This window comes from Dendrobium catenatum, unplaced genomic scaffold (genome assembly GCF_001605985.2).
Source record: "Dendrobium catenatum unplaced genomic scaffold, ASM160598v2 original_scaffold_159283, whole genome shotgun sequence".
Taxonomy (NCBI): domain Eukaryota; kingdom Viridiplantae; phylum Streptophyta; class Magnoliopsida; order Asparagales; family Orchidaceae; genus Dendrobium; species Dendrobium catenatum.
Genome location: NW_021477709.1, coordinates 217107 through 244583, shown reverse-complemented (window position 1 = coordinate 244583; position 27477 = coordinate 217107). Strand labels below are relative to the sequence as shown.

Here is a 27477-nt window from a genome sequence, read left to right as displayed (position 1 = left end):
GTCCTTTAAGGTACTCTTCCTTCTCCAAGAGGAAGAAAAAAGAGAAGGTTTGTTGCCGTCACCGGGAGGGTGACATAGTGTTTGGTACTCTGCCACACCATGTTGGTGAAAGTGAGGTTTGTAAAGGCTTCTCCACCTTGTTGTGGGGGCAAAAGGGGAATTACTGTTTAGTAGTGAAATTCCCGAAGTGTAGGACTCCGAGGAGTGGACGTAGGTCAAGTGACCGAACCACTATAAATTCTTTGGTGTGATTTTTCCCTTACTGCACTTTATTTATGTTTTGCATTTTACTTTCGTAAAATTGCTTTGTGAAAATCATAGTGGAATACTTTGTTGAGCAAGTTAAAATTTCACCATCTAGTGTTGCAATCATGTTTTAAGTATTAGCTTCCGCATCAATTTAATATTCTTATTTAAATTTAAAAACATAAAAAATTAGAACTTCATTAGACTCCTGCTTAGTGATTGTCTTTTTTTATGCAAACAAATATCCACATTAGCAACTCCCTCCTCCTCGCATTCACCCTTTTAGCACATCTCATGGGTGAGCCCCCTCCCTTTTATGACAAGCTCCACAAAAAGTAGTATGTGATTTCCATATTAGTTAATAAAGTCTCACAATATAGACGATGGCACTGAATATCCCTAATTGGTGACTCTCACTCCCTTTAACTTAACAAGCTCCATAATAATGGTAGAGTGTGGGTGCCCTTAGCTAGCGAGTCTTTATAATTACCCCCACCCCCCACGCAAAAAACTAAGCATCTCACATAAGGTGCAACCCATCATAACCAACTTTGCATGTAAACGATGAACTCACTCACCACTAAATTGAGAGGGTCAACTTGTATCGCAAAAGAAAAAAAGCTTGAAGTCTCAATTCTTCAAAAAAATAAAGCTCAACATGTTTAAAAGTTAGTTAGCAAAACTAACTAGCATTGCCATTATGGTATGAGAAAATAATAAAAAACATATGAGTAGCAAAAGAATCTCTTTATATCTATGCACGAATCAAGTTAAAAGTATTCCAAAATTCAAAAATAAAGACTGATGTGACTCATTTATTAATCGCACTCGCACCTTCATTATCATTTTCAATATCACTATCAGGAAATTTCTTAAAGTAATAGGAATGATCCTTAAATCTAGGATGGACCTCTCCTCTAGGCACTAGGCATCAAATGCAATCGGCAACCCCATTAAAATAACAACCACCTAGTAAAATGCTCAAAGTTATCGCCATGAATAACATGAAGGACCTCATCAAACTTCCTGATCAACTCAACAATAGTTGCTTTTGCCAGCTCTTTGGCCTTTATGACCACAGAAAAATTAGTAGCAGTCATCTTGACCTGATCTTTCACTTTCACAACTGACATCATTACAACCTTTACTGAGACCATTTCAAATTGAAACTGACTCTTTAGTCAGGCGATCTCGTCCTCCATCAAATTTAGTTTCTCTATTGTATCCAAATGGATTTTCCTCTCTTAATCCAGATTAACCTGGATGGGCTTCTTTACACCACTTAGGTAATTAGCTCTTACAATCGAGCTAAGATGGAACTTACCAAGAAGAAAGACCTTCTGCCAAGAATCAAATAATGAGTTCATGCTCAAGCAAACCAACCTGTGCAGATTAAGTTATAATATGAACTTATATAGCTTAGCATTATAAAGAAGCTTTCCATTCTCGAAGCACCAATTTGATACTGAATCAGAACCCTGATCCTCTCTCGCAGAACAATCCTTGCTGGAGGGTGAGATCTCTTCATCATTTGGTGGTGTGTAACTTATGGGCTCCTCCTCGGCAGATTCTTTCCCTTCACTCAGGAAAACTATCTCCTCACCTCTAACCATCATCATAGTAAGCTTTTAATCTTAAATGAAATATTTTACATTTTCTTTTCCCCTCTTATACCATACATGACAGCTTTACCCCTCGAACGCCCACGGTCTCTTTGCCATCAGCACCATGGAAGTCATCCCTACATCAGCATCCTTCCTCTTCTTCAAGCAAACCTCCTGATGAACTTTAAAATTGACCAAAGAAGGCTTCTCTTTTGGCCTCATAGCCTCAATTGCAACCACCTTTATAGATGCCAGGCTAATGAGAAAAGTCAACCTACAACATCCACTACATAAATATACGCAAAATAAAAATTAGACAAATAATCCATCTCATTAAGACTAGAGAGTCACTTACCATACCACATCCCAAAAATGTTTTGATAGACAGTGCATTTTTCACCAACACAAGCATTTCCTCCTCTTCAAAAGAAAATCCTAGAAAGGCCAATTTTTTTTTCTCAACTATATTGTAGCATTTGACACCTTCCATCCAGGTACATTCAGAACAACAATGAACTTTGCCTTCAACTATCACACCTTATTCACCAAGCCTATAGCATTGCCAAATGAATACAAAAACTGGATGATGTGTTCTTGGGACACCTTCACCATAAAAACATGCCTAAATAAGTTTAGTGACCATAGAAAATTGTGTTTCCGTAGACAAGAAACAAATGTTTGGCGAAAGTTCAGCATAAATGACTCTATAGAAATTCAATATTTTCTCTCTCATGGCACAAAGAGGAAATTGTAGCAGCAAAATATAAAATGATCTATAGGAATGACCAATTCCTTGTCCCGTATAGAGTTAATTAGCTCATTATCCTTCACCGACCTCACAAAGTAGCCAGCATAAGAAAAATAAAAAGCTTAGAAGACATAATAAGCATACTATTCCATAAGGCTAGTCCTATGCAAGCCCTTCTCACTAAGGAACTAACTCGTAAAGTTGCATAAGCTTGACATGTCAATAGATATATTCGAGAAGATAGGAAATAGAAGAGACAAGGTTAAGATCTCATCCTAAGGGCCTTACCTCTTATATTAATAATTTAAACCTAGCACATAGAGCTCAAAATATCCCAAATCAAAATTAATGTGGAAGACCATGCCATTCCCTATAATCATTACAATATTCGAAGAACCATATCACTCTCTCTCTCTCTCTCTCTCTCTCTCTCTCTCTCTCTCTCTCTCTCCTAACTCTCATAATGATAGCTCTCAGAATATGGGCACACCTACCGCCTCATCCTATTCGATAAATTTATATAAAAAAAAATATTTTGCAAATCACTTGAAGAAGCTAATGACTGTATTTATAAAAGGGAAATCACACCCAAATTCAAAAACGAATACAATGACTCGAAAAAGGAAAACAAAATTAGTCTAAACGATACATGTCAGGTTTGCTTGAGCATAAGATCATTCATCATATTCGACACCAATTCTTCCATCCTATCAAGATACTCTATAATGTATTGAGCTCTATATTGGAACCCCTCTTGCTTAGTCTGACTAATCATTAAACATCACTAGGCTCCCATCAAGTTTATACAACTCCACATAGCTTTCATTTGCTAATTCAACAAAGCCACAAGACCTTTTACCCTCACCACTAACACTCTGTTTGGTAATGCCCTTATTCTTAATTGACAATTCCAAGGCTACCAAATTTCCCATAATTTCTTCCAATGAAATTTACTCTAAGGAAAGGGTGAGGTCAGTGTATAAGGTATATGCGAAGGAAGTCAGTGACAGCTCACAGATCTTATCCCTAGTTTGTTCCTTAGCGACCTCTTTGGTAATCTTTTTCATAGTGGTGATAAGATCAACAATAACCACATTTCTCTATGGGACACTCACCTCCTTCGGATCAACTTCACCCCCTGCACTCTTCCATGCTCTCATCCAATGGTCCTTCATGTTTACCAATCACCCCTCCCATTATTGGAACTATGAGAGCGACTGCCTCTTTCCTCCCTACGGATGACCTATCATCCTCAATGACAACCAGATTCCCTAATATCATCTTGCATCCTCTTTAGTAGAACCACTGAAACTCACTTGCTTCTCCAAATAGCCTTACTTAGCATGGCTTCTTTCACATTCAAGGCCTTTGTACCAAAAGGAGCTCATACCCTTTAGAAAGTAGCTCTCATGGAAGCTCAAACCCCATGAAGAGTGGAATGATCTATCTCACCGAATTCATGCAAGTCTCACAAGTTGAAGACAAAAAAAAAGTATCTGGTCGACTTGAAACAAATATTTATAGATAAAATTGGTGACTATACCATTCGATCTTCATGAATCACATTTCTATAGAAGATTCAGGGCAGTAAATTTACATTTACTCGTGCTCTTTTCTTTAGCTTATCATTCATTTGTTGGACCTTTTTGACATTTGATGATCAAAGGGTCAAATAAATGAGGGAACTAAATGTACACCCATGATTGCTTGTGTAACTACTCTCTAGCAAGTATCTTATATGTTACGCTTAGGTCATATGGAAGGATGATTCTCTCTTCTTTCAGGACAGTCTATTTAAAGGACTCACTCTGGAGTTACTAAGGAACTTGTCACTGGAGCAAGATAGACCAACTTCTACCACATCCTACAAGCAGACACCCTATCCACTGGAGGAAACCATACAGTTTTTCTCTATATTAGATAAGTCTTTATTCATCTCAGCCAAAGTCAAGCCTTTTATGTGAGACCCATCAATATTCAAGCTAAAGGCACACATCTCGTCCATAAGACATCCTTCATAATCAGATCATCATTGAACTCAGAGATCTATGTCAAGTCATTACTCACCCACTCTCACCCTAGCAGGGTGACATCAAAATGGCTTCCTACTCAATGCTTACTCAATCTCCAAATTTTCATGGGTTCACCTTATCTGTATCCTTTCTCACAAAGTTGTACAGCTAGATGTAGTGCAACTCATATATTCCATATATATTTTATTATAACTCTTCAATCCTATAAATATGGGGAGGAGACGAGAAGAAAAACGGACCAACACACAAGAGAAGATAGATGAGATACCATGGCACGACTAAAAAGAGTCAACCAAAGATAAAGAGAGACATATATAGAGATTGTGCTAGTTTTTCCTTTTATATCCTAAGCTCTACATGATAGAGTATTCACTCCCTTCATTCTTGTATTTTTGGTTAGGATAATAAAAATTCTTTCTAGATTTATCTTCCACTCTCTTCTCTCCCTTCTATATTCCTTCATCATCCTCACCTACAAGCTCTTAGCTCACAAGTAGACCCATAAAGTATGGTCAAGCATCATCCACCAAAAAAATCTTGATTTAACTCATTAATCCTAAGTAAGTTAGTCAAATTTATTACATACACCATTACAAGTTTGATTTAGAAAGAATGTTAATTAAAAATGAAAGAATAGGCTGTTATAAATTATTTTATTGGGAAAATTTACAAGCTTTGTTACTGTATAAATACTTGATTATGAAATTTATAATTTCTAAATATCATATTCCAGCAAAAGAATTTTTATTTTAATTCAAGTTCAACATGAATTACTTGAGGATAAGTAATATTTTAAAATTTGAGGGATTTGATAAGAAAAATGTATAATCCAAATTACACTTAATTTAATAAAAATGCTAACTAAATCTATCTTTTTGTGTATGAAAGAAGTAAAATAACAAATAATTGAAGAAGCGCCATGACACCATATATAGAGTGATGTAGTGCATTACTCATCCTCAATGCCCGGACGCTATACATAAGCACTATAGTGGTAAAGGGCTAGATCCAAATTTTAGTGAATTTTGAATTCAACAAAATAGGTTCACTCCTAGAGGTAGGCGAGTGAACTACCTAAGTGTCGACTCTTTAAGTGTGATGAAGAAAAGCTGACACTTAAGGGCATAATTCATATCCAGTGTAGAAGTCATCGATTTTAAAGTCGCCACATGATTAGTGGTGTCAATCTTGCCTCTGCATTTAACATTATAGAAGTAATCAAAGTTCCCTCAGGGACACAGTCGACTTGCACTCACCCTTGGAGGCTACCTAGGGATCATTTTAATGATTCGCTCTTCCATTCCTACATGTATGATAAGTAGTGAATTTTGATGTCCTGTATGTTTAATGAGGTCTCTTGTGGAAGTCACTCATCGTGATATGCCTAACTTTTTATCATTTGCAATGATCCATATTCAACACACCTAAGAGGACGTTGAATCCCAATTTTTCTGTGGATAATACCTGACTTTAATATCAGGCCAATCTAATGATTTAGAACATGTATTTAAGAATGGAGAGTGCATAGAAAGTAGAGATAGCAGTCTAGAAATCTCAAACTAGCAGAGATTCACTATCAAAGAAAATTCAGAGTACTGCCAATTATTCCTCATCATCCCTTATTTATAAGGCTTTGAGGGCTACATGAAAAGCTATGCATAAAAAAGTATAAAATTACAAGCTACATTGAATACCCATACTATAGTACAATCTAATCTAAATACATGTTGCCTTTTGATAGGCTAGAGAATGATAAAGCCAATGGAAAAGCTCGATGGTGACGATCAGGGACAAGCAGGCTCTGGGTGAGTTTGCGAGTGAGCAGTTGTAAGTGGTCTGACGTGACTGGTGACTTATGTAGAAGTTCTCGGGCTGCCTTGAGGAAAAAGGCGAGTGAGTTGTTGTAGGAGTGGAGAGCTTTAAGATGAACGGTAGTAACTAAATAGTGTGAGGAGTTCTTTTAATAGGTGCCTTCTTGTAACTAAGCTAAGCAATCTTCAATGTTTTGGGAGATAGCCAATGAGAGAGGTAGCGACAAATGACAATTTGACGAGGGATGTTCGATTCACCCCGTATAGAGCGAACTCTTTAATAGGCTCAGGTGAGTGAAGCCCACTATTCTCCTTAAGTGAGATTCTTTGACGGTCCTAGATAAGTGCTCGAAAGAACTCTTTTGAGAACAACTATCCTACTTAAAAAAATGAGTGTACCTTAAGAATTATTTTAATCACTTTCTTAACAAAAATAATAATAACTAATAAATTGTGAAATATATAACTAATATTCATAATAATAAAAAAAAATCTCCAACTATATAGCCATTTCACTCTTAAGAAAAAGTTATTTTTTTTTTGGAAGATCATCAATTTTCTATCGCATCTTACTTTCCTTTTTTCCCTTTAGGGCAACTCCAATGGAACGGCAAACACTTGTTTGCAGTTCTTGCTTTGCTCCAACCGATCGCCATTTTTGACGTCATTTGATCGCGGATGAATAGTGCGATGCTAATATTGGCGTTGCACTGTTCATCTGCGCCATTTTTTTTTTCTCTCTACCGAACAGGTTAGAAAGAAAGCGCGAAAGAAAAGCGACGGTTAAGCGGCAAAATGGTGTTCGATTGGAGATGAAACACGATATTTTTTATTTGAAAAATGAGATTTTCGGTTGGAGATTGCCCTTGGTTTTAAACCAAGAGCTCTGCTTAGTCGCTCCATTAGAAGCGAGTCAATTTGTGGAGTCGAAGTTTACATTTTGGTTAATTGTTCACTGGTTTCCTCATTTTCCCCTTACCCACCATCTCCTCAACCAACGCCGGCGAATCCCCATAATCGGAAATGGCTGTACCAGTAGCCCGCTTTCCCATCGTGCTTGCGATCCGTCTGATGGGCTTCATCGCTGCCGCCCTAGTAATCTCTTGGGCTATGCACTTCCGCGGCGGCATGTCTCTCATCTCCGATAACAAGGATCTCATCTTTAACGTAATGTCTCTCTAATGTCTAATCTCTGTACTCTTTTCTCTCCCTCTGGTTTTTTTTTTTTCCATGAACCTTGGTGAGTTATGGATTTAGTCCATTCTAACGATTCATTAATGGCCTCGAAAGAGTTATTAAAACCAGCTGTGAACTACTAACATTGACCAAAATAATTTCTTTTCTCCTTGCTGGTGGGGGTGGACCTGTTAGAATTTTTTCCTTTTTAATAAATTTATTCAGAATTTCGGACAGAGTAGGTTCAGTATTTCATCAGTGGTTCAATAAAGCATTTGCATTTAGGAGCACTATACAGAAATATGAGCTGTGTGCTTAATGTATTGATGCTGACAGTTGAATACTTCTATGCTCTTCTGTGTTTTATTTTAAAAATTATGATGTAAACTGTTTGTTGATGCTTTCTCTTACGAGCCAGTGTAATGGAACTCTGATCAGTCTTACTGCTTTTAAAATTAATTGTTATATTGCCAGAATAAGTACTAAAAGGCTTAGTTTCAGATGTGCTTTGCAGTAGGAATACTTGTTTCGTGGAGCAAAATCTTCGTTGGATCTTCGATAACACTTTGAAACGTTTCCTCTCTATAGGGTTTCTATTTTACTTTTTTGAGGTCATATCATGATTAATTTTAATGGAGAAAATTTTATAATTTATGCATAAATCCTTTTATTTATTTCAGAAGAGATACCAGCTACTAGCCGTATAGTTTTTTTATTGTCATAATGCCAAGTAGGTTGTCGTGTTATTAACATCTTTCCTACTTATTACTTTCAACCTTCTTGAAATATTTTGATGCGGGTTTTTTTTTCAAATTTTCATTTTTTTCTGAGTTTCAAAAATTTTTTCCTATTTCTCTCTTGTTTTTAATTATTTTTGTCTATTTTTTTTTATAGAATTCTAAAAATAAAACTCCCATGATAATGTTTGGTAGATGGACATGATAAGCTAGATTTGTAGTTGGGATCAACCCGATAACACAATATAGATGCAAGAACTTATCAAAGAATTATGATGTGGAGGACTTCTGAAAACAGTAGGATAATGTAGGCTTTATGTGAACTCTAGAGTATTTGGAAAACTTTAGAGTTACTTGCAAGAATCAAGAACCAGTTTAAGGCTAGCTAGCATAAATGAGAACTTAGGGTTTCTTAAGTATTTCAATGTACAAGTTTTTATGCATGTGTGCAAATTAGTTCTTCTAGAACTATGTAAAAATGAGGGTTCCTTGATGAGAACCAAACAAGAATAATGCAAGAACTTGTCAAGATGAATTTAGAGGCGATAAGAAGTGTTATTTACATACAATTGATCTTTTTAAACCCTAACTATGATTATGTTGTGTTTCTTTTTAAAGTTTTTATCCATGTGCAAGAGGACCTAGAATTACCTATAAAGATGAGAGGAACGAGAGACGATGGAGATTCGGGCTTCCTTGGAAACCTAACCAAGATGATGTGATGGTTGTTCAATTGCCAAGGATGTGTTTCTTGAGTCATGAATATGAGAAAATTCTTGAAACTCATTTGGTTTCTGGTTGACCAAAAATTGATAGGGGAGAGACATTGTATCATTCATTCTTCATGACTGAAAATGAATAGTATTTAACTTCTTGTTTATAAAAAATAGGATCCATGTCTTCTAATAAGAAACTTTAATTCAAACAATATATAAATCTAATCTAATATTAATTCTAATTACCTAAATAGGATACATTAACCTGATTCAAATGATACATAGATCTAATCTAATATTAATTCCAATTACCTAAATAGGATACATTAACCAATGCCCTAATAAACAATTTAAATGCCTATAAATAATCAAAATAAATCATAAACTAATGATAGCCGGACATGCATTGTCCCATGCATTTTGATGCAATTTTTAATGTTGTATGCTTTTCTTCATCACTAAAACATTGATGATCTTCTGGATAGTTCGCCAACTTGATGGAATGTTCTAAATAATTCTAATATCTTTGTAATCTTGAAATTAGATCCTATTAAACCTTGGTTGTCCTTATTATTATTATTATTATTATTATTATTATTTTGTTTATTGGATTGATTTAGGATTTGGGGATCTTCCTGGTTTATGGCTTTCCCCTTTAAACTTTTTGTTCTGTAGATGATATAAATGGCATACTAAGATAAAACAGAATTACGATCATAAATTTGTTTTTTTTAATAAATCTGCAACAAAAACATCTTTTTCTTTTTAATAAATTTGTTAAGCACTTTAGACAGTAGTTTCAAGGTTTCATCTTTAGTTCAACAAGACACCTGCATTTAAAAGAATTTTACAATTTTATGTGATGCAGAACAAGACGTCATTCTCTAACAAAATCATAAAAGAGAAGTATGTTGATCTTTTAGAATATTGGATTACAGTTCCAATGTTGAATGGATGGCCTCCTCCACATGACAAAATTATGAGGATTTCTAATACAGAATACCATGTCTATTTGCAAAGATTCCTCACAGGATCAAAGGCTAAAGCAAGCAGTGCATCATGGAGGCCCACAAAGTTCAATTATTACATCTCAAACCAAAACACAAGACAATTGAAGAAAGAACAATACCTAAAAAAAAGGAAGAAAGAACGATACCTAGCCTACCAATTTCCCATTTTGTGCTTGAATTTTAAATTTTGTAATTTAATTTTTCTAAGAAACTCTAGGTTTTGAAACTTCAAATTTTTAATTCAAACATTTATTTATTGAATGGGAAGTGGGGGATTTAGTATTTGTAAGTTGAGGTCTTGTATAGAATGTAAAGGTCATTCCTAATGTGGCCACCCCCCTTTCCTTCCTCTTTAATATTTTCTTTTTTTTTTCTTTTGGGAATTATTTTAATAGGCTATAAATAGCCCTCTTTCTGTGATGGAATTAGTTCTTGGCATTTAAAAAGAAAAAGAATTGAGAAGTAATTCTCTCTGCATTGGATCTTGGTGGCCGGATTTTGGTTTCCTTTTTGTGGGAAAAGCTAGTTATCTTAGTTATTCTTGTATTCTTCATTCCAAATGACCATCCACCCTACATTCATCAACCCTACTTCCTTATCATTCCAAGGCCTAAAACAATTTCAACCCTCACAAAACATGAGCCATAACTATTACCTACCTATTATGACTAAGTCAAGGGAAGAATTAATTACTTCTTACCTGGACATCAAATTGGTCTAAAATTTTTTTCTTTTAGTTTGTTAAAATCCAAAAGTTTTGATTAGGATCATGCTAACCCTGACCTCTTCCTACTTCATCATCATTTTTTTAACCATCATATACACAAAAGAACTTGGAAGCTTCCACCCCACCACTAACATCAAATTGTTGTCAAAGCCAAGGATGGGATTTTGGCAATTTGAAGAGACGTTGCTTACAACTTGCTGGCATTAGTTGGGGAGTAATTTTCTTCTCCATTGGAATCAAAGCCTAAGCATTGGATATTGGAGATTTAAAGAGCAACTCAAAGAAATACTGCAATCTTGATTAGATTAGATGGAAATTTTTGGATTTTTTTATTAGTTAACTATACCCTAGGATCTCCCAATTATTTTTTCTCCTCCATTCACATGACAACCTTAAAATATTTAACTTTAAAATATTTAAAGAATGCTTTGATAAACCTTGCAAACACTTGGAGAAAAATTTAAATATGACAAAAGAAGGTAATAAGCAAATGAAAGATAGGCTGACTCAAATAGTCACTACACTCAAACATATAAAATCAACTTGACAACCCAACTCTTAGCCCATCATGTGAAGTAATACCTTGTGCATCCCTTACAAATGCAATTATTCTCTACAATCTTAAAGCTCCAATTGACTCTAATATTTAATACTTGCGAATTTCACTACTGTAAAAACGCTCATTTCTAGTGGATTTTCCATCGGATTGCCGACAGATTTTTCGCCAGATTTTTTGGCGGACTTTCTAATGGAATTTCTGATGGAATTTTGAATTTTCTAGAAAATGATTATTATAAATATTTAAAATTATTCATTTTGTTTGACTAAAATAATTAAAAAGTTTTAATAATTATTTATATGTTAATTTAAATAAACATATTTAATACTTTATTGTTAAATTAAATTAAATATATTAATTATTTTGATCTTTAAAAAAAAATAGTTTAAATTTTAAAATAATAAGATAAATTAGTATTAATTATAATATTCTTTAAGTTATAATATAAAAAAAATTACAGCAACTAAACAATTTTGCCTAAGTGGCGTTATGGTAGGGCGTCTCTTTGCTAAAGAGGACAAGGTTTGAACCCCGCCAGAAATATTTCCGGTGGGCTATTTTACACCTGTAGAAGTTTTCCGACACGCGATTTACCAGCGTAAATATTTTTGCTGGAAAAACTATTTTCTGACATATTTTAGCCATTTTCCGGCGAAAGTCACTGCCGAAAACCGCCGTTTTTCCTGTAGTGTTTCCTTAATCTAAACGCTTCACAGAATTCAAGGTATATTTAGCACAGGTTGAAACTCTTTTAACTTTTATGCCAACAAAAATATATCATAACCACAAAGCGGAGTTTTAGGAAGTAGAAGAGAGTTGATGCAGAATAAGAGCTCATTCTCAAGTAAAATTATAAAAGAAAAGTCTATGATTTTTTTATGATATTGGATTGTAATTCAAATGTTGGATGGATGGCCTTTTGCACATGACAAAATCATGAGGATTTCTGACGTAGAATATCATGGTGATTTGCAAGGATCCCTCACAAAATCAAAGCCTAAAGGTAATCAATTGTAAGAAGTGCATCATGAAGTCCCACAAAGACCATTCACTAGATCAAGCCAAAGCCAAAAGTAATTCAAGAAAGAATGATGCCTAACCCCAATAAGACCTATTTTGTGCTTGAATTTTAAATTATTTGTTTTGATTTTTCTAGAAAACTTACCATTTGGAAACTTCAAATTTTGAATTTAAGCATTTATGTACTGGATAGGAAATATGAGGATTTAACATTGTGAAGTTGAGATCTTGCATAGAATGTAGAGGAAATTAATGCCTCCAATTTATGTGGACACCCTACATTTTTTTCTTTTATTTATTATTTATTATTTTCATTTTTTTATTTTTATATTTATTATTTTTTTTGTGCTTTTAGAGATGGTAATAATAGGCTATAAAGCCCTCTAATTGTAATGAAATTAGTTTTTGACTTTGAAAAAAAAAAAGATTTCTCTCTGATTTGAAGCTTAGTGGTTGGCCTTTAGTTTCTCCTTAATGGAAGGAGCTATTTGTCCTAGTCACTTATGCTTTTTATTGCAACATCACCATCCACCTATATTCATCATTCTTAATTCCCAAAATATCTCCACCATTTTTCCAAGACCTTAAACCACACCATCGCTCACAAAATTCAATCCATAGCACTTCCAGAAATTCATAATTATTGTTGTAGACCTATCATGGTTAGGGAAAATTCTTAACTTTTTACCCACATATCTTTATTGGTCTATAATTATCATGTTTTTGCTTTATTTCAGATGTTATGATGTAAAATTTTTTTTGATGTTTTTGCTTGCATACATTGGTTCTCAAGTGTAATGGAACTCCGACCAATCTTATAGCGTTTAAAACTAATGTTTATATTTCCAGAATGAATACTTAAATGTTTAGTTTTAGATGTGCTTTTTCGGTAGGAATACTTGCCTCATGGAGAAAGGTTTTCTTTGGATCTTCATGAACACTTCAAAACGTTTCCCCTCACATAGGGCTCCTATTTTAATTTCCTGAGGCAAAATCATGATTAATTTTAATGGAGAAAAATATTCTGATTTATGTATAAATACTTTTTTTTTTAATTTCAAAAAGATACCATCCAAAAGCCATATTAGTTTTTTTATTTCCATAATACCAAGTAGGCTGTTGTTTTTCTTCAACATCTCCTCGAAATATTTGATGTGTATTTTCTTCAAAACACTGCCGTTGCCAGGTCTTTATTAGATTTAAACGAGAATTTGGCTTTTAATAGGACACAATGGAGAAAAAGGATTCATGTAGCTGACCCCACGTAGTGGGATAAAGGCTTGATGTTGTTGTTGTTGTTGTTGTATTTTCTTCAAAACTGTCATATTTTATGAGTTTAAGAATTTTTGTGCCTGTTCCCTTTGTCTTGTTTTTAATTATTGCTTTCTGTTTTTCATTATAACTTGCTAAAAATAAAGCTCACATGATAATGTTTGGAAGATGGACATGATAGAGCTAGCTAGATCTGTAAATGATCTTGGTTCAACTTGATTGCACAAAATAGATGCATTCTGATACGGACTAATGAAAGAATTATGATGCATAATACATATTAAATGGGTAGAATATGTAGGCTTTATGTGAACTCTAGGATTTTTTGGAAATTTTTAAAGTTACTTGCCAGAATCGAGAATCTAAATCAAACTTAGGGTTTCAATGAGTTAGGACGTAGGATTTCTTAAGCTTTTCAATGTAGAACTTTGTATGCATGCATGCAAATCAGGGCTTCAAGAACTATACAGGAATAATGATTCCCTGATGAGTGCCAAAAACGAATCATTCAACAACTTGTCAAGATGAATTTATGAGAGTTAAGAAAGGTTATTTTGAATAAAATTGATCTTCCTAAACCTTAAGTAGGCTTATGGGGTGTTTCTTTTACATCTCTCATCCACATGAGAGAGGACAAGAGTTAAATGCAAAAATGAGTGGAATGACAGAAAACGAGGATTTGGGCTTCCTCAGGAACCTAAGAAAGATGTTGTGGGGTCCATTTAATAACCTAGGGATGTTTGCCTTGAGTTATGAATAGGATTGTTTCCTACTAGTCATTTGGTATAGTGGTGGACAAAAATTGATGGGTTTGAAAAGCCATATTATTCATTCTTCATGACTAATTAACCTCTTTTAATAGAAAATAGGATCCATATCCTCTAACGATAAATTCTTAATCCAAATGATAAATTAATCTAATGTAATCCTAATTTTATCCTTTTAGCGGAAGATAAGATTAAAGAGAGTTGCAAAACATAAAAATGAAAATGTTGTTTTTATTTTATGCTTTTCTTTTAATGGACAACATTATGTCTCATAAAGCATTAAAGATCTCACCACCATTTGATGGGGCTTTATGATGACTAGTAGATGCAAACAGTGTGAGCTTGAATGTGACTTGTGAAGTTGAAATATGCTTATGTTTTCTTTGATAGGAAATTAATGTAAGCCCATTATAATACGCAAGTATACGTGTCAAATTAAGTAATAAAGTGATAGATTAGAGTGTTGAACCCACGAGAAAGTGTTATGCTAATTTGCAACTTTACTATTGCTTATTTCAAATGCACCACTTATCCTACTGAAAATAAAAATGATGTTTGAAGTTTTTGTCACTAAAAGAAAATAAAAACTTGCCAAAAGATTTTTGATACTTATGAGAATAAAATGTTTTAGACTAATGAATGTAAATAATATAGTTTTCCTAATGAGACTCTTAATTATAGATGTGAATCAGAGCATATGCATCTCTAAATCTCTATCGAATTTTCAGGGGTGAAAATAAATGTTTAAGGCCTTCGTACAGTTTATTATCTCCATAGAACCTAGAATATTCAAACATTCTGTCTAGTCATGTAAATTTTCTCTTTCAGTATTCCTAATTGTTTTAGTATTCTTCTATCAAGGCTATACATCGCACTATATTTTAACTATACATATGATCATTATATACATTAAATAAAGTTTGAGGGATATTGAAAACATACATACAATCATTAAAGTGTAAGAGTTTATATTAATACATACTATGCTTTCTGCATTATTAATCCAAAACTAGAGAATTAGCCCATATATAGAGGAAATAACAAGCAAACACATTTTCATTTTATTCATTGAAATAAAAAATAAAAGAGAAGTAATAAGAATTTTGTCACCCGAAAGGGTCAAATGATTTTCTCTACACTTCTTCACTAGTCATAGAGTTGCTTACACCAACAGGCTAAGATATCTACTAGGTACGCATAGTTCACTCCTCTAGCCTCCCTTAGGTTTTGCTTTAAGGGAGTACTAAAGGAACACACTGCAAATTACAAGAATTCACTCAAATGATAAAACTTTCTTAACAATAGAACTGAAAAATTATTTATATTAAGTACATGAACAACCTTAAGCGCCGAGTCGCTCGACAAGGTGGCGCTACAAAGTCTTCTCCATTGTAGCACTTGCTGACATGGTACGGTAATTAATCAAACTGGCGCATCTTTTTGTTGAGTTGACACGGCTCCTTGTGTTCATAACTACTCCAATGCAACACCATAAATTTGAGCACTGTGGTGCTCAGATGGAGAATCCGACGTTGATGAGCTTAAAGGTATGGCACTGTGGCATTCATTTTCCTGAAACCCCTGGTGCTGCAGTACTACATTTTGGCGCAATGACACTGTGTGACGACGCGACACTAATTGTCTTACCGCGATGAAGTTTGCAAATAGAGAAGACTGGCACTGCAACGTCAAAATTAGGCGTCTCGGCGAAGTTGATTTCGGTGCTGCGGTGTAATATATTTAGGCGCTGCAGCACTACTTCGTACTTATAATTTCTACTATTTTTTAGCCTATCCTCTACAAACACAAGTACACAACTAAAACAATACATTTTTATTGAAATTAAACACAATAAATAGTCTATAATTTACACTTAACAAAATTTTCACAGCTTAAACTCTTGCTTGTCATCAAGCAATTATAACATTCATTCATTAATCACTTAATAGCCAAAGTAAAAAATTGATAATTTAAAAATTTTAAAATATAGGATTATACAAAGTCTAGAAGTAATTTGGAATGAAAAGTTATAATTCTAATTTGAAAAAGTCATAACATTTATCATAATTAGTCATCCTTATTACTGTTTATTTTGAATAAGTTCATTATATTTAAAAAGAGAAAAGGATCAAAATAGTCCCTCAACTCTTTATTAGAGACCAAAACTACTCTACCCATACAGCTTCAACAAATCTTCCGGCAACCCTCTTCACTCCTACTCATCAAAAGCAAGCTCCCCATACACTTCCAGCCACATAACCTTTCCATTTGCAACCTACTGTCTCACACCCAAAACACTCCAAGCCGCCACCGCTCCACCTACCTGCAAAAGCCGACTTCCCTCTCACCTTCTGCCTACTACCGAACTCAACAACACCACACAAGCAACCAATAGCCCTCAAACACGCTAAATCCTGCCACCGGTTTATTCCCTCTACTCCTCACCTCATAGCAGCAGCCCTCTTCTTTCCCAAACTCCTACAGTAGCTCCCTCAAATCTCTAAGGTTGAACCTCCTTGCACAACCACAAACAGCAGCCACTTCGCCTTTCCCTCTAAGCCAGCTGTTCAGATCCACTCCACATTCCACTCACTCCAACAGCCCTCTCCAAACAGCAAGCCCCATCTCCTTTAAAGTCCATTATAAACCCATAAACCCCCAACTGTCGTTGTCTACTGCACTCCAATCTTCCTCAACAACCATTCATCCCTCTACTTCCAAACCAGCTACAAAAAACCACCCCATTCCCTTCTCTCATCAAGCCTATAAATCCAACCCAAAGCAGCCCACTACCACCAAACTCTACCTACCAAACAGCCACCTACAACTACAGCATTTCAAACAGCCCTCCACACCTCCTCCAGTTAGCTGAAACCAAACTACAACCCAAACAACTTGGCATCATCAAAGCCAACTCCTCTACATAGAAGACATCATACCTACACAACTCCGAAACTGGTCAATTTAGCAGCAGCTTCTATTCTTCCCCACCATAGTGGCTACTTAAACTAGCTCAACTTTCTCCCTACAGCAACCAAGCTTACTCCACTGTATGAACCACACCTACAGCCCCATTCAAAATTCAATTTCCTGCAGCAAACTATAACCTATTCCTTCTCCCCTTCTTTTGATATTATTAGTATCGTTATTGTTTAAAAAAATAGAGTAGAGGAAGAAAAAAAAAGAGATATTAAAAAAATGGAAGGGAAATTAGGAAAATAAAAAGAAGAAAAAAAGAAGAGAAAAATAAAAAATAAGGGGAAAAAGAAGATTTATGTATTCATCGTTGTCAACATTAACACTGCCGTCGTTTTGCTCCTCAAGGTATAACTCCCCTAAAATTTAAAACTCCAAATCCTATTTTTGGTGCTCGAGATGTGCTGGGGGACCACCTATACACTCTTTCGTAGTGTGATGGGAGGGAACCGGGGTGACACTTGCAGTGACGAAGGTAGGGGTGTACGCTCGCGTAGCGTGGCGGGGACAACTTTAAGTATTCATGTATGTGCTTCAGTGCCTATTGGAAAAAAACTGTGCATTCAAACAGGTACCTCAAAGACCCATACACGCTCTCATAGCATGGTGGGACTAAAAAACCACGGTTGCGGTGTTTCCTAACACTCACTGTACACGCTTTTGTAGCATAGCGGGAAGGCCCAGCTCTCCAAAATTCCCTTAAACGAGGGAAACTCCGGTAGGTTGCTGAAATTCAAAGCAAATAGAGGGCTTGGCTTGAATAAAATATAGATAACTTTAACCACTAAACATGGAGCTAAATTTAATGAAATTGCACCTTACAAAAAAAAACAAAAAAATTTAAATGTAAATGAGCAAAAAAGACTTGCAATAAACAAATTTCCAAACATAAATTTGTGAGTAACAACCGACATGATTGAGAAAAAATGTGACAGCCTTATGGAAGGCAGTAATATTAAGCTCTTGTGGATAAGCTAGCTCACTAAATGAATGGTGTGTGATTTGAATACAATCTATCTACAGTTGACCTCAATAAACTTGCAAGCTAATACATTAAGCCACCTACAAATAACAACACTAAGCATGGTGCAAAATATAATGGTTTCCCTATAAATTATATCTAAAGAGGTTGCGATGAAAGCACAAGCAAGGAAATTTTGATGCAATAGCTCGCCTGCAGCTGAAAATCGAAGATATGCGATCAGTGTCAACTGACTTACAGATAAATACAACAATTTCCTGCGCATAGTGGCGGCCGATATGCAAGGGAGGTGGAAATCCATCAGCAAAATATGTTTGAAGAAATTGTTGTGAACACGGTTTGCTTGTAGTTAATGCTAGCTAGATGACAACTAAACTCATTTATTCACCTGCAATTAATGAGAGTGGACATGCAATGATTGCGAAGACGCCCTCACAGTCAACATCAATCAAGTATTAGTAAATGCATATACTCCATGTAGGTGAAGGAAGTTGACATGCAACAAATGCAATGAGTTGCTTGAGATGAAGCGTAGTTCTCATGCAATCAAGGATAAAAGAGCTACAAAGCATACAATCTTCTGTAAACAAGGACAACATACCTGCAATGAATGTGAGCTTTTACAAGCCACTATGAGAGACTTATCATGCATATCATATTCCACCTACAAGTAACGACGATGACAACTCACTCGGTAGTTAGCATCAATATGCAAATGAGCACATTTGCAAGCAATACAGTTGCAAATACACATAGTGCAACACACAATGAATGCGAATACTTGTTGGCAATAATAGAAGATTTGCCATATGCACAATAGCATGTCTACGCGTGAGGATCAACAACAGGCAATGATTGATATAACACCTGTGTAATCAATAACTATTTAATATTAAGCAAATACATCGATCCCCACAACCAAAGGAGGTCGATATGCAGTGAATGCAAGCACCTGCAAGCAACTGTAGGAAACACATCATGCGCCCAAACATGCTATCTACAAGCAAGGACCAATAACCCGCAGTGAATAAGAGCTCTTACGAGCTGCTGTAGAAGAACCGTTATGTGCACAACATACTATCTATGAGAAGATGCAGAATAGCTATAGTAAATGCAAACACTTGTACACCGTACTAGGAGATCTGCATTCGGTGCAACTTGCCCGCAGATGACAGTGAAAAGTCTTGCAATGCATACAACGATCCTACTTACAAGCAAAAATGGCAAATATGTTGTAGGTGTGACGGGTCCTCTGCGAGCATAGGCATATACACAACATACTATATGCGAACAAATGTAGAATGATTGTAATAAATGCACACGTCTACGAACTACTGTACGAAATTCATCAGTGCACAATAGTTCTCATACAGAAAGCAGCAAATGACCCTTAACGCAATGCTACAATTCACTAATAAGCACCATTGGTAAATCGAGTTAGTAAATGAGCGGCGCCAGGCTATCACACTGGATAAATTAGTCTACTTATTAAGCTATAGGTAGGAGGCCCTTGACGCACCACACAACTTTTTTGCAGGTTGAAGTACACTCCCACAAGCTAATATTAAAGAAAACAACAGCTTGCAAAAGTGAAATGAGACCCAGTGTGCTGCTAAACAACAGCATTGGATCCGCAATATTCATACAAAGACTTTCACTGGCTCTTCAAGAAAGTTTGTGCTTCTTTTAAATGATCACTACTTGTCAACAGGAGTTTAGTGATGCACGACAGCCTACCTAAAATAACAAATGAGCAGCCCATAGTGCCATGCCACACCACCAGATCCGCAACACTCACACAAACAAATATAAGGTGCCTAGGAGCTTCTAAAATAAAATGTTGCTCACACTCAAATAATAATCATTCGCACAGCTAATTAATATCAAACACCTTAAAATGCCCTCTCACATGCATTGCAATAGGCAGAATATATCATTCAAGCGTGTCATTCAGCAGTGCTAGATGCAGTATGCTATAGTTGTGCATTTCATTTACATGCAAATGTATTATACATACATGCATTACAATATGCAAAACACATTATGAGAGCATATCACCCAACATGCAAAATATGCCATGCTGTGGTGGCACATCGCATTAACATGCAAAATGCATCATGCATTTATATGCTGCAACATTCAAAATGCACTATGTAAATTATGCAAATGTTCGACAGAAGCATGTCATAACTACTCATACTTAAGAATAAGTAGACATGTTGCAGACATCCTCACCTAACATATAAACGTACCATATGCATATACATTGCTGCATGCAAAATACACATTGCAATATGCAACATGTAACATGCAAACATATCATGCAAGATGCAAAAACATATGTCAATATGCATGCATACATAAAAAATACAAACACATACGTGAATATGTTAACATGCAGAAGAAAGTATAAATGTATGTGTTAATATGTATATGTGTCATATAAACCTATTGTATTGCGTACATACGACGACCATACAAGTACATTATGCAAAATACATACAAAAGCATATACCCGTATGGACTCTAGCGAGCATGATACATGTACACACATGATGTCTGAAGATGATGTGCGGATCAAACATGAATCTTAGTTCAAGTCTTATCCTTCTCCTTGAAAGTACAGGAGTTGGCACGACTTGAACCAACAAACAAATATATGGTCGTAGCGCTGATCGGGATATTTATTTTATACGTTCATATTAGGATTTCAAGGTTTATAACAATAAAAATTAACTAATAAAGGCATAAAGCCGATGATGAACCTGATCCTCTGTCAGCAAGTAGACTGAGTAGATAAGGTTTGACAAAAAAAATGAAATTGTCGATAAGCACCCTGATGATGGCTGTGTTGACAAAAGATTTCAATCGAAGGGGACCTCAAATATTTGAAAAATGCCTTCCAAATTCCCACAAAAAATCAAAACTAAAAAATCACCAAAACCTAAATATTTAAAATTGAAATAAAAACACCAAAATATTTAAAGAAAAAATATCCATCCACCCTCCACAACTGTTTGCTGAGATGAACAAATATGAAAATCACTTCACCTCACAAAGAGCGAATCTCTAGTTGAGAATATCACTATGATACATTCTCAAATCATCTTCTTTTCAGGAAGAATGTGACGTGTCCTCTAATCGATGGTCTCGCCGCCAAATTACACTACAGGTAAACGGTTATGATTGGGTGGTTTTTGTTATGGTCAGAGCCTGTATGTTCTCTTATGTCTTTAAATCCTTAAGTAATGAATCAATAATATATAATCGATAGGGTAGAAAGCTCTCTATTAGCTAAAGTGAATTAAATTTGTCCTTTTAGATAAATATTCACCCCAAGTCTATGAAATAACATTGTACGAGGAAACCCATGGCTGCCAACAAGGACCCTTCGGTCAGGTTGGGTTGACTACCTCCTTTGACTAAGTAGACTAGTGACCATGATGAACCGAGATGATGGAACCATGGGATCTTGGTCGAATCTATCATCATTCGCCCCACCATCCGCTCTAAGTACAAGGTGGTGAATTTCTAATTTTAAATATTAAATTTCCAAATACCTATATTTATTATTACTATACGCCAGATATTCTGTAACTATTTGACGACTAGCCTTAATCGAAAGTTCTCTTTCATTATTGGTATGGGTAATTAACTATAGGGGCTTGCGCCTATAGGAAACCTGAACTCAGATCATAAAGTTATCGCCAAATGAGGGCAAAACCTCTGGGTAATGTCTTATTCAAAGCTCAATCTGTCTTCTGAAAATTTGCCTTTGAACTTAAATGTTAAAACTCTCCTCGATGACCCCGAAAAAAAAAAAAAGGACTGCGGAGAGGTTGGGGCGCAAATTTTCGAAGCCCATATTGTAAAGTACATACGTACTGATTTTGAATATCAATTTTTTACTTTCATTCTCTTGTAATCCTATTGAATTAATGTAAGGATTTAATAAGATTACTAGTTCCAGTTTCATGTTTCACTATTATTTCTCTAATTTAACCTACTCATATCTAACCCTTAAACTTATTTATTCATTTTCAATTTAGTTGTCAATATAAGTTATTGTATAGTTTCTAAATTTAAAATTAAGCCATTAGCTTAAATAATCTAGATTAGTTAATTTTTTAATTTTCAAATTATGAATTATTAGGCAATGTTCATTCAAACTATAATTTAGGGATTTATTATTATTTTAATTTTATATAATTTTTATTTTGGCTAAATAGGCAATCAATTACATTATCTATAAAGAACAATTTACAACAGTTTAAGTATAAGAAAATTAAATCAAATCTAAACAATAGAACACATTTTAAACAAAAGTGGATAAGACATACACATGCTTTGTAAATGAATGATAAAAAAGCACAAGACATGTGATACATTTAACTAAACAACTAATAAAGATAACTAGTGCATTGGGCACTACTCTACTACCACATTAAAAATGACTCAAAACCATCACAACATCCCAAAAGAACTACAACATCTGATCACTGGGCTCTCTCCCAAGGAAAATGAAATGAAAATAAACAAAAAGAAAAACTTACTACAAATCAAGGGCAACATACATTCACTCTCTCTCCTCACACTCAAGCCAAGAACAAACAAAGAAATACAACAATGACTCCTAATCCTCAGAGACTTGATCCTCCTCCTCATCATTATCATCATCGTCGTCATCATCATCATTAGTCCAAGTCCACACAAAGGATTGGTACTCAGGGGCAGAAGGGAACTGTTACTAATTGCGATTCTGCACAAAGGGGCTCCTCCTTAATATCCCTATAAAAATTTTATTAAATTCAACTTGGTAATGATACTATTTTTCTTGCATCCCAGAATAGTGAGCCTACCATCCATTGCTTTCCTCACAAAAATCAATCACTACGTCCATTCTCTCTCTCAACTCAGCCACCTGATCACTTAAAAGTTTTAAGAGTCAAAGTACTACTACTGCGCTACCAAGCTTACTAGATAATCTGGGCTCACAAGGACCTTCCTCATCATCCCCTCCTCCTGCCTGCTTAAAACTCAAAAAGTTTCTTTTTCTAAGGGTCGAGATAGGAAACAGTTGCTCCTCAGTTTGGTCCCCCCCCACCCCCTTACACTCGCATTGACATATAAAACATAAATAAGAGAAGAGTGCCCCAATCTTACTGAAGTGGTATCCCTAATGATATACATCAAAGAAGAGAAAATAAGATTGCTTACATCTATAGAATAACCCTTTTGAATTTCATAATTTACTAGAGCATGGTCCCGAGTTACTTTACTAATATTCCTAGTAGGAAGAAGGCGGGTTGAAATGAAATAGTGTCAAGCTTTAGAGGTTTGAGAAAGATAGGATGCAGGGAAATTGATAAGTTTGTTTTCTCTCTTCGTCCAGGATGCACCACTATTGGTACCACACATAACTCTCAAAATCTCCTCAAGGTCAATAGGGGTTCCAAAGAAAGCAGTGTACTCGTCATACTCAAAATCATTCATTTATAAAGACGGCTAATGGCAACACAATCAAAGGGAATCCACTTAACTCTTACATAACATTTATTTTCAACATCCTCTTTCCTGTTAGTGAAAAACTCCCTCACAACATATACAATCGCAGCAAAGAGCTCCTCACAAAAGTGTTCCCAACCCCAACTTATAATGATTTGCATGATAAGAAGACCTTTGGCAACCTCGCTCAGGGATAAGTTGTTTAGTGGCTACCAAATCAACAAATCTTGCCTCTGCCTCGACATAAATGAACTTACTTTTTTTGTACGTGGAAGAGGATCTCTTCTTGCTCAACATTTTGGGGGCCATTGCACAAAAAGGAATGAAGAACATAAGCGTAAGACAGAAAATTGAAATGTAGTGAAACAAATGAAACATAAATTCCTATTTAAAAACACGATAAGCGTTGCGGCCCAAAGGAGATCAGCGTTGCGGCACTAAAAGGCACAAAACGTCATACGGGTCAAACTGACAAATCTCGCAATAGTGAGTCCACTTGGCGCTACGGCACGTCGCTTTGAGAAATGATGCATCACCTTTTGATTGGGCAACCGCTAGGCGTTTGACATGTACGAGCGCTACGGTACTAACATAAGACCACCACCACGGCATCAATGATTGATGGGACAACTATTGTATCCTGTACATACCCCCCCATACTCTTCAAGCCCTGTAAATAGGGGGAGGAATTCATATACAGGGGAACCACGACGAGACATATACAGTGATACATCAAAACAAAGATATTGTGTCACTTTCCCATTTCTTAGTTTTAGCTCTGCATTATAGAGCCCTCACTTCTATTACTCATGTACATCTAGTTGGGATAGTAAAGATTTTGTCTAAATCCTCACTCTCTCTCTCTCTATCCCTCTCTTCATTTTTTTACTGCATCATCTTCCCTAGTCCACAGGTGGAGAGAAGTACAGCCTGGCATTATCCACTGAACATAATAGGATTCAACAATTACTTTTCAAATTCTTGACATGTAAATATACCAAAATCTCAAAAGTTGAAGCACTTCCCACCAAAACTTGCATAGAAAATTTTCAAGCCTTAAATTTTTTCCTTCACATGACTACTCATATTAAGGCTGAACATATGAAGTAAACTTGACATTCTCCTTCATCTACAATAACAATTTGATGATTTTACCGTCTTCCCCCAACCATCCTACCAAGCATTCCACACAAAGTTGTATAACATTGAAAATATAGTTGGTAATAATCTGTAATCCTCGACTAGAACTGATGTTCAATACACCCCACTCAAGGATGGTTAAGGGAACCCACATAATCCCATTTCACATCCTAATCTTATTTCACCTCCTGTCTTTGTTAGACAAATAATTGTCATATTGATCTATCATTGATGTACAATTATCATTATTAGCTCAAGGTGTATGAAACACATTATCATCTTCTTTGACGGATAGGGAGACCTATAAGTGGGCGAGATTGCTACGTTACCCTCATCACTTTGAGGAGCTTTATTGTATTGATCACTATTATGCCTCTTCAAAGAGATTGAACTGAGTCATAGACCATAACTTCACTAGAAAAATCAAGGTAGACCCTCCCATTTTTATGTTCAATTAGACTCAAAATCCATTATAATAGATTGGCTCGTTAACATAGACCAATTGTTTTGACTAGATGACCACGTTCATAAAGCTTCTAGTTAGATTTGCTCTCAAGAAACTCCAAAAGCAAAGCATAATGAAGGACATCTTTAAGGGTCCAATTATTAATTTATTTACTATTTCCTAATCATTATCAATGCAATTAGTTCTTGCAATTAAATCTTTAAAAGTGTTTAGATATTAAGTGACTTGCATATTATCTTTTCTTAAAGTTAATATTTGTCATGTTATTTCCTTTCTTAATCTCTTGGGCAGCATTTGTTGCTAAGCATTTTCTTGATCTAACTAGGTTATAGTTCTATCATTTTTTATGCTCTTTTGCTAGAATATTATTTAAGTAAAATTTATCATATTAAATGTGTTTTAACTTGGCAAAATTAACTCTAAGATAATCATTCTTATTTTACGAGTTAATGAATTCATCAATTTGTGTAAGCAAATCTAGAAAAATTGTTGGGGATCATGTACAACAGCATATTTTGGGTATTCAATATTAATTTTATCACATGGATCTGCGGAAACCCTATGCGACTGCTTCGTCTTGTTTGGTGTCTTTGAAAAAGTAGTCTCTAATTTATGATGTGTCTTGATTATCTTGCAAGTCAATGGCTATATTTGTTTTAGGTTTATTTTGATTAAAAAAACAAACAATTAATATTCAGGATTTAAAAAAAGCACAATCAATTATGCGGGATTAAAAAATGCTACCTTAAAAGGCCAATGATGTTGGAGAGAAATGGTTTTACCAAAGAGGCAACCATCATTAAATGCTCAGATCAAGAAAAAGGCCATGACTTAAGAATCTGATACGATTGGACCGGTCTAGCCGGCCCAAACCGTGGGCCGGCTCTTGTAGTACAGTAGGTGCAAGCCTACTGGTTCGCAGGCTACTGATTCCATCCCCCTTGGGGTGGGGTCCGCTATCTAGGGTTAATTGCTTGAGGGTTATTTAGTTATTTGGTGTTAAGTTTATGTTTGCCTTAAGTAGGAGTTTGTATTAGGGTTAATGCATCTATTTGATGGCTAATTTCTGAGTTCTCTTTAGTGTTTTGGGCTCTAGCGGTGTCTAAAGAGTTTTGGAGAGATTGATCCTCCTCTCGAATAGAGGATAGAGGATCGTTTGTATTTTACTATTTCTTTTCATCTCCTTGCAATCAAGAGTTTGTCTTGTGTTTTTATCCATAAAAATCTAAAAATATGCTTGGTTAATCTGTTGAAATTCTGATTTCAACAATTATTTCATGTTTTTCTATCGTTTTCTATCAAATTGATATCATAGCAGTTTTTTGGACTGTTTTTGGGCTGATTTTGTGAAATATGGCAGTTGATTTTTATCTGAAGAAGTGTTTTGTTATTTTTGGGGTCAAGATCTAGATTTTTAAGTTCTACAAAAATCCGATTATTGATGGCGGCCAAGAAAGTGAATGCGTTGGAAGAACGCCTTGAAGGGGAGATGAGCCAAATGAAAGCAATGGTAGAGGATCGAATATCATCATGGAAGGCAAAGTTTCTGATCTTCATGAGATGGTGTAGAAGATATTGGAAAATCAAAACCAAATGGCGGCATCGGAGGCAAGAGGTCCAATAGGGAGAAATACGAATTCTGAAATTTGGATGAGAGAAAATGATGTGGAGGTCATAGAGGAGAGAGATGGGAAGGTATCGAGAGAGACATGGTTATGGGGGGATATGAACCACAGGGTGCTGATTGGGAAAGAAAAGAGGGGGATTATGGTAGGAGGGGTGCTGATTTTGAAGGAGAGGAAAAAGTTGGGTATGGGTATGAGCGTGGAAGGGAGGATCGGGACACTTGCGGAGGGTCAAACACTTGGGGAAGGGAGAATTATTGAGGAATCAGAAGAAATTGGGAAGATCCGAAGGTCTGAAAGCTAAAGATGCACATTTTTAAGGGGAGGATGCACATGGGTGGATCTGCAAGGTAGAGA

General features: G+C 35.5%; 1 protein-coding gene across 1 annotated transcript in view; it reads left to right on the top strand.

Moving 5' to 3' along the window:
• The first annotated feature begins 7352 nt into the window (after window positions 1-7352).
• The window catches only part of LOC110099752 (probable transmembrane ascorbate ferrireductase 2), a 31519-nt gene continuing 11394 nt past the window's right edge, over window positions 7353-27477 (top strand). The window contains exon 1 of the mRNA XM_020827040.2: window positions 7353-7609. Within this exon, the coding sequence (XP_020682699.1) occupies window positions 7466-7609 (144 nt within the window). The 5' untranslated portion in view covers window positions 7353-7465. The remainder of the gene's footprint in view (window positions 7610-27477) is intronic.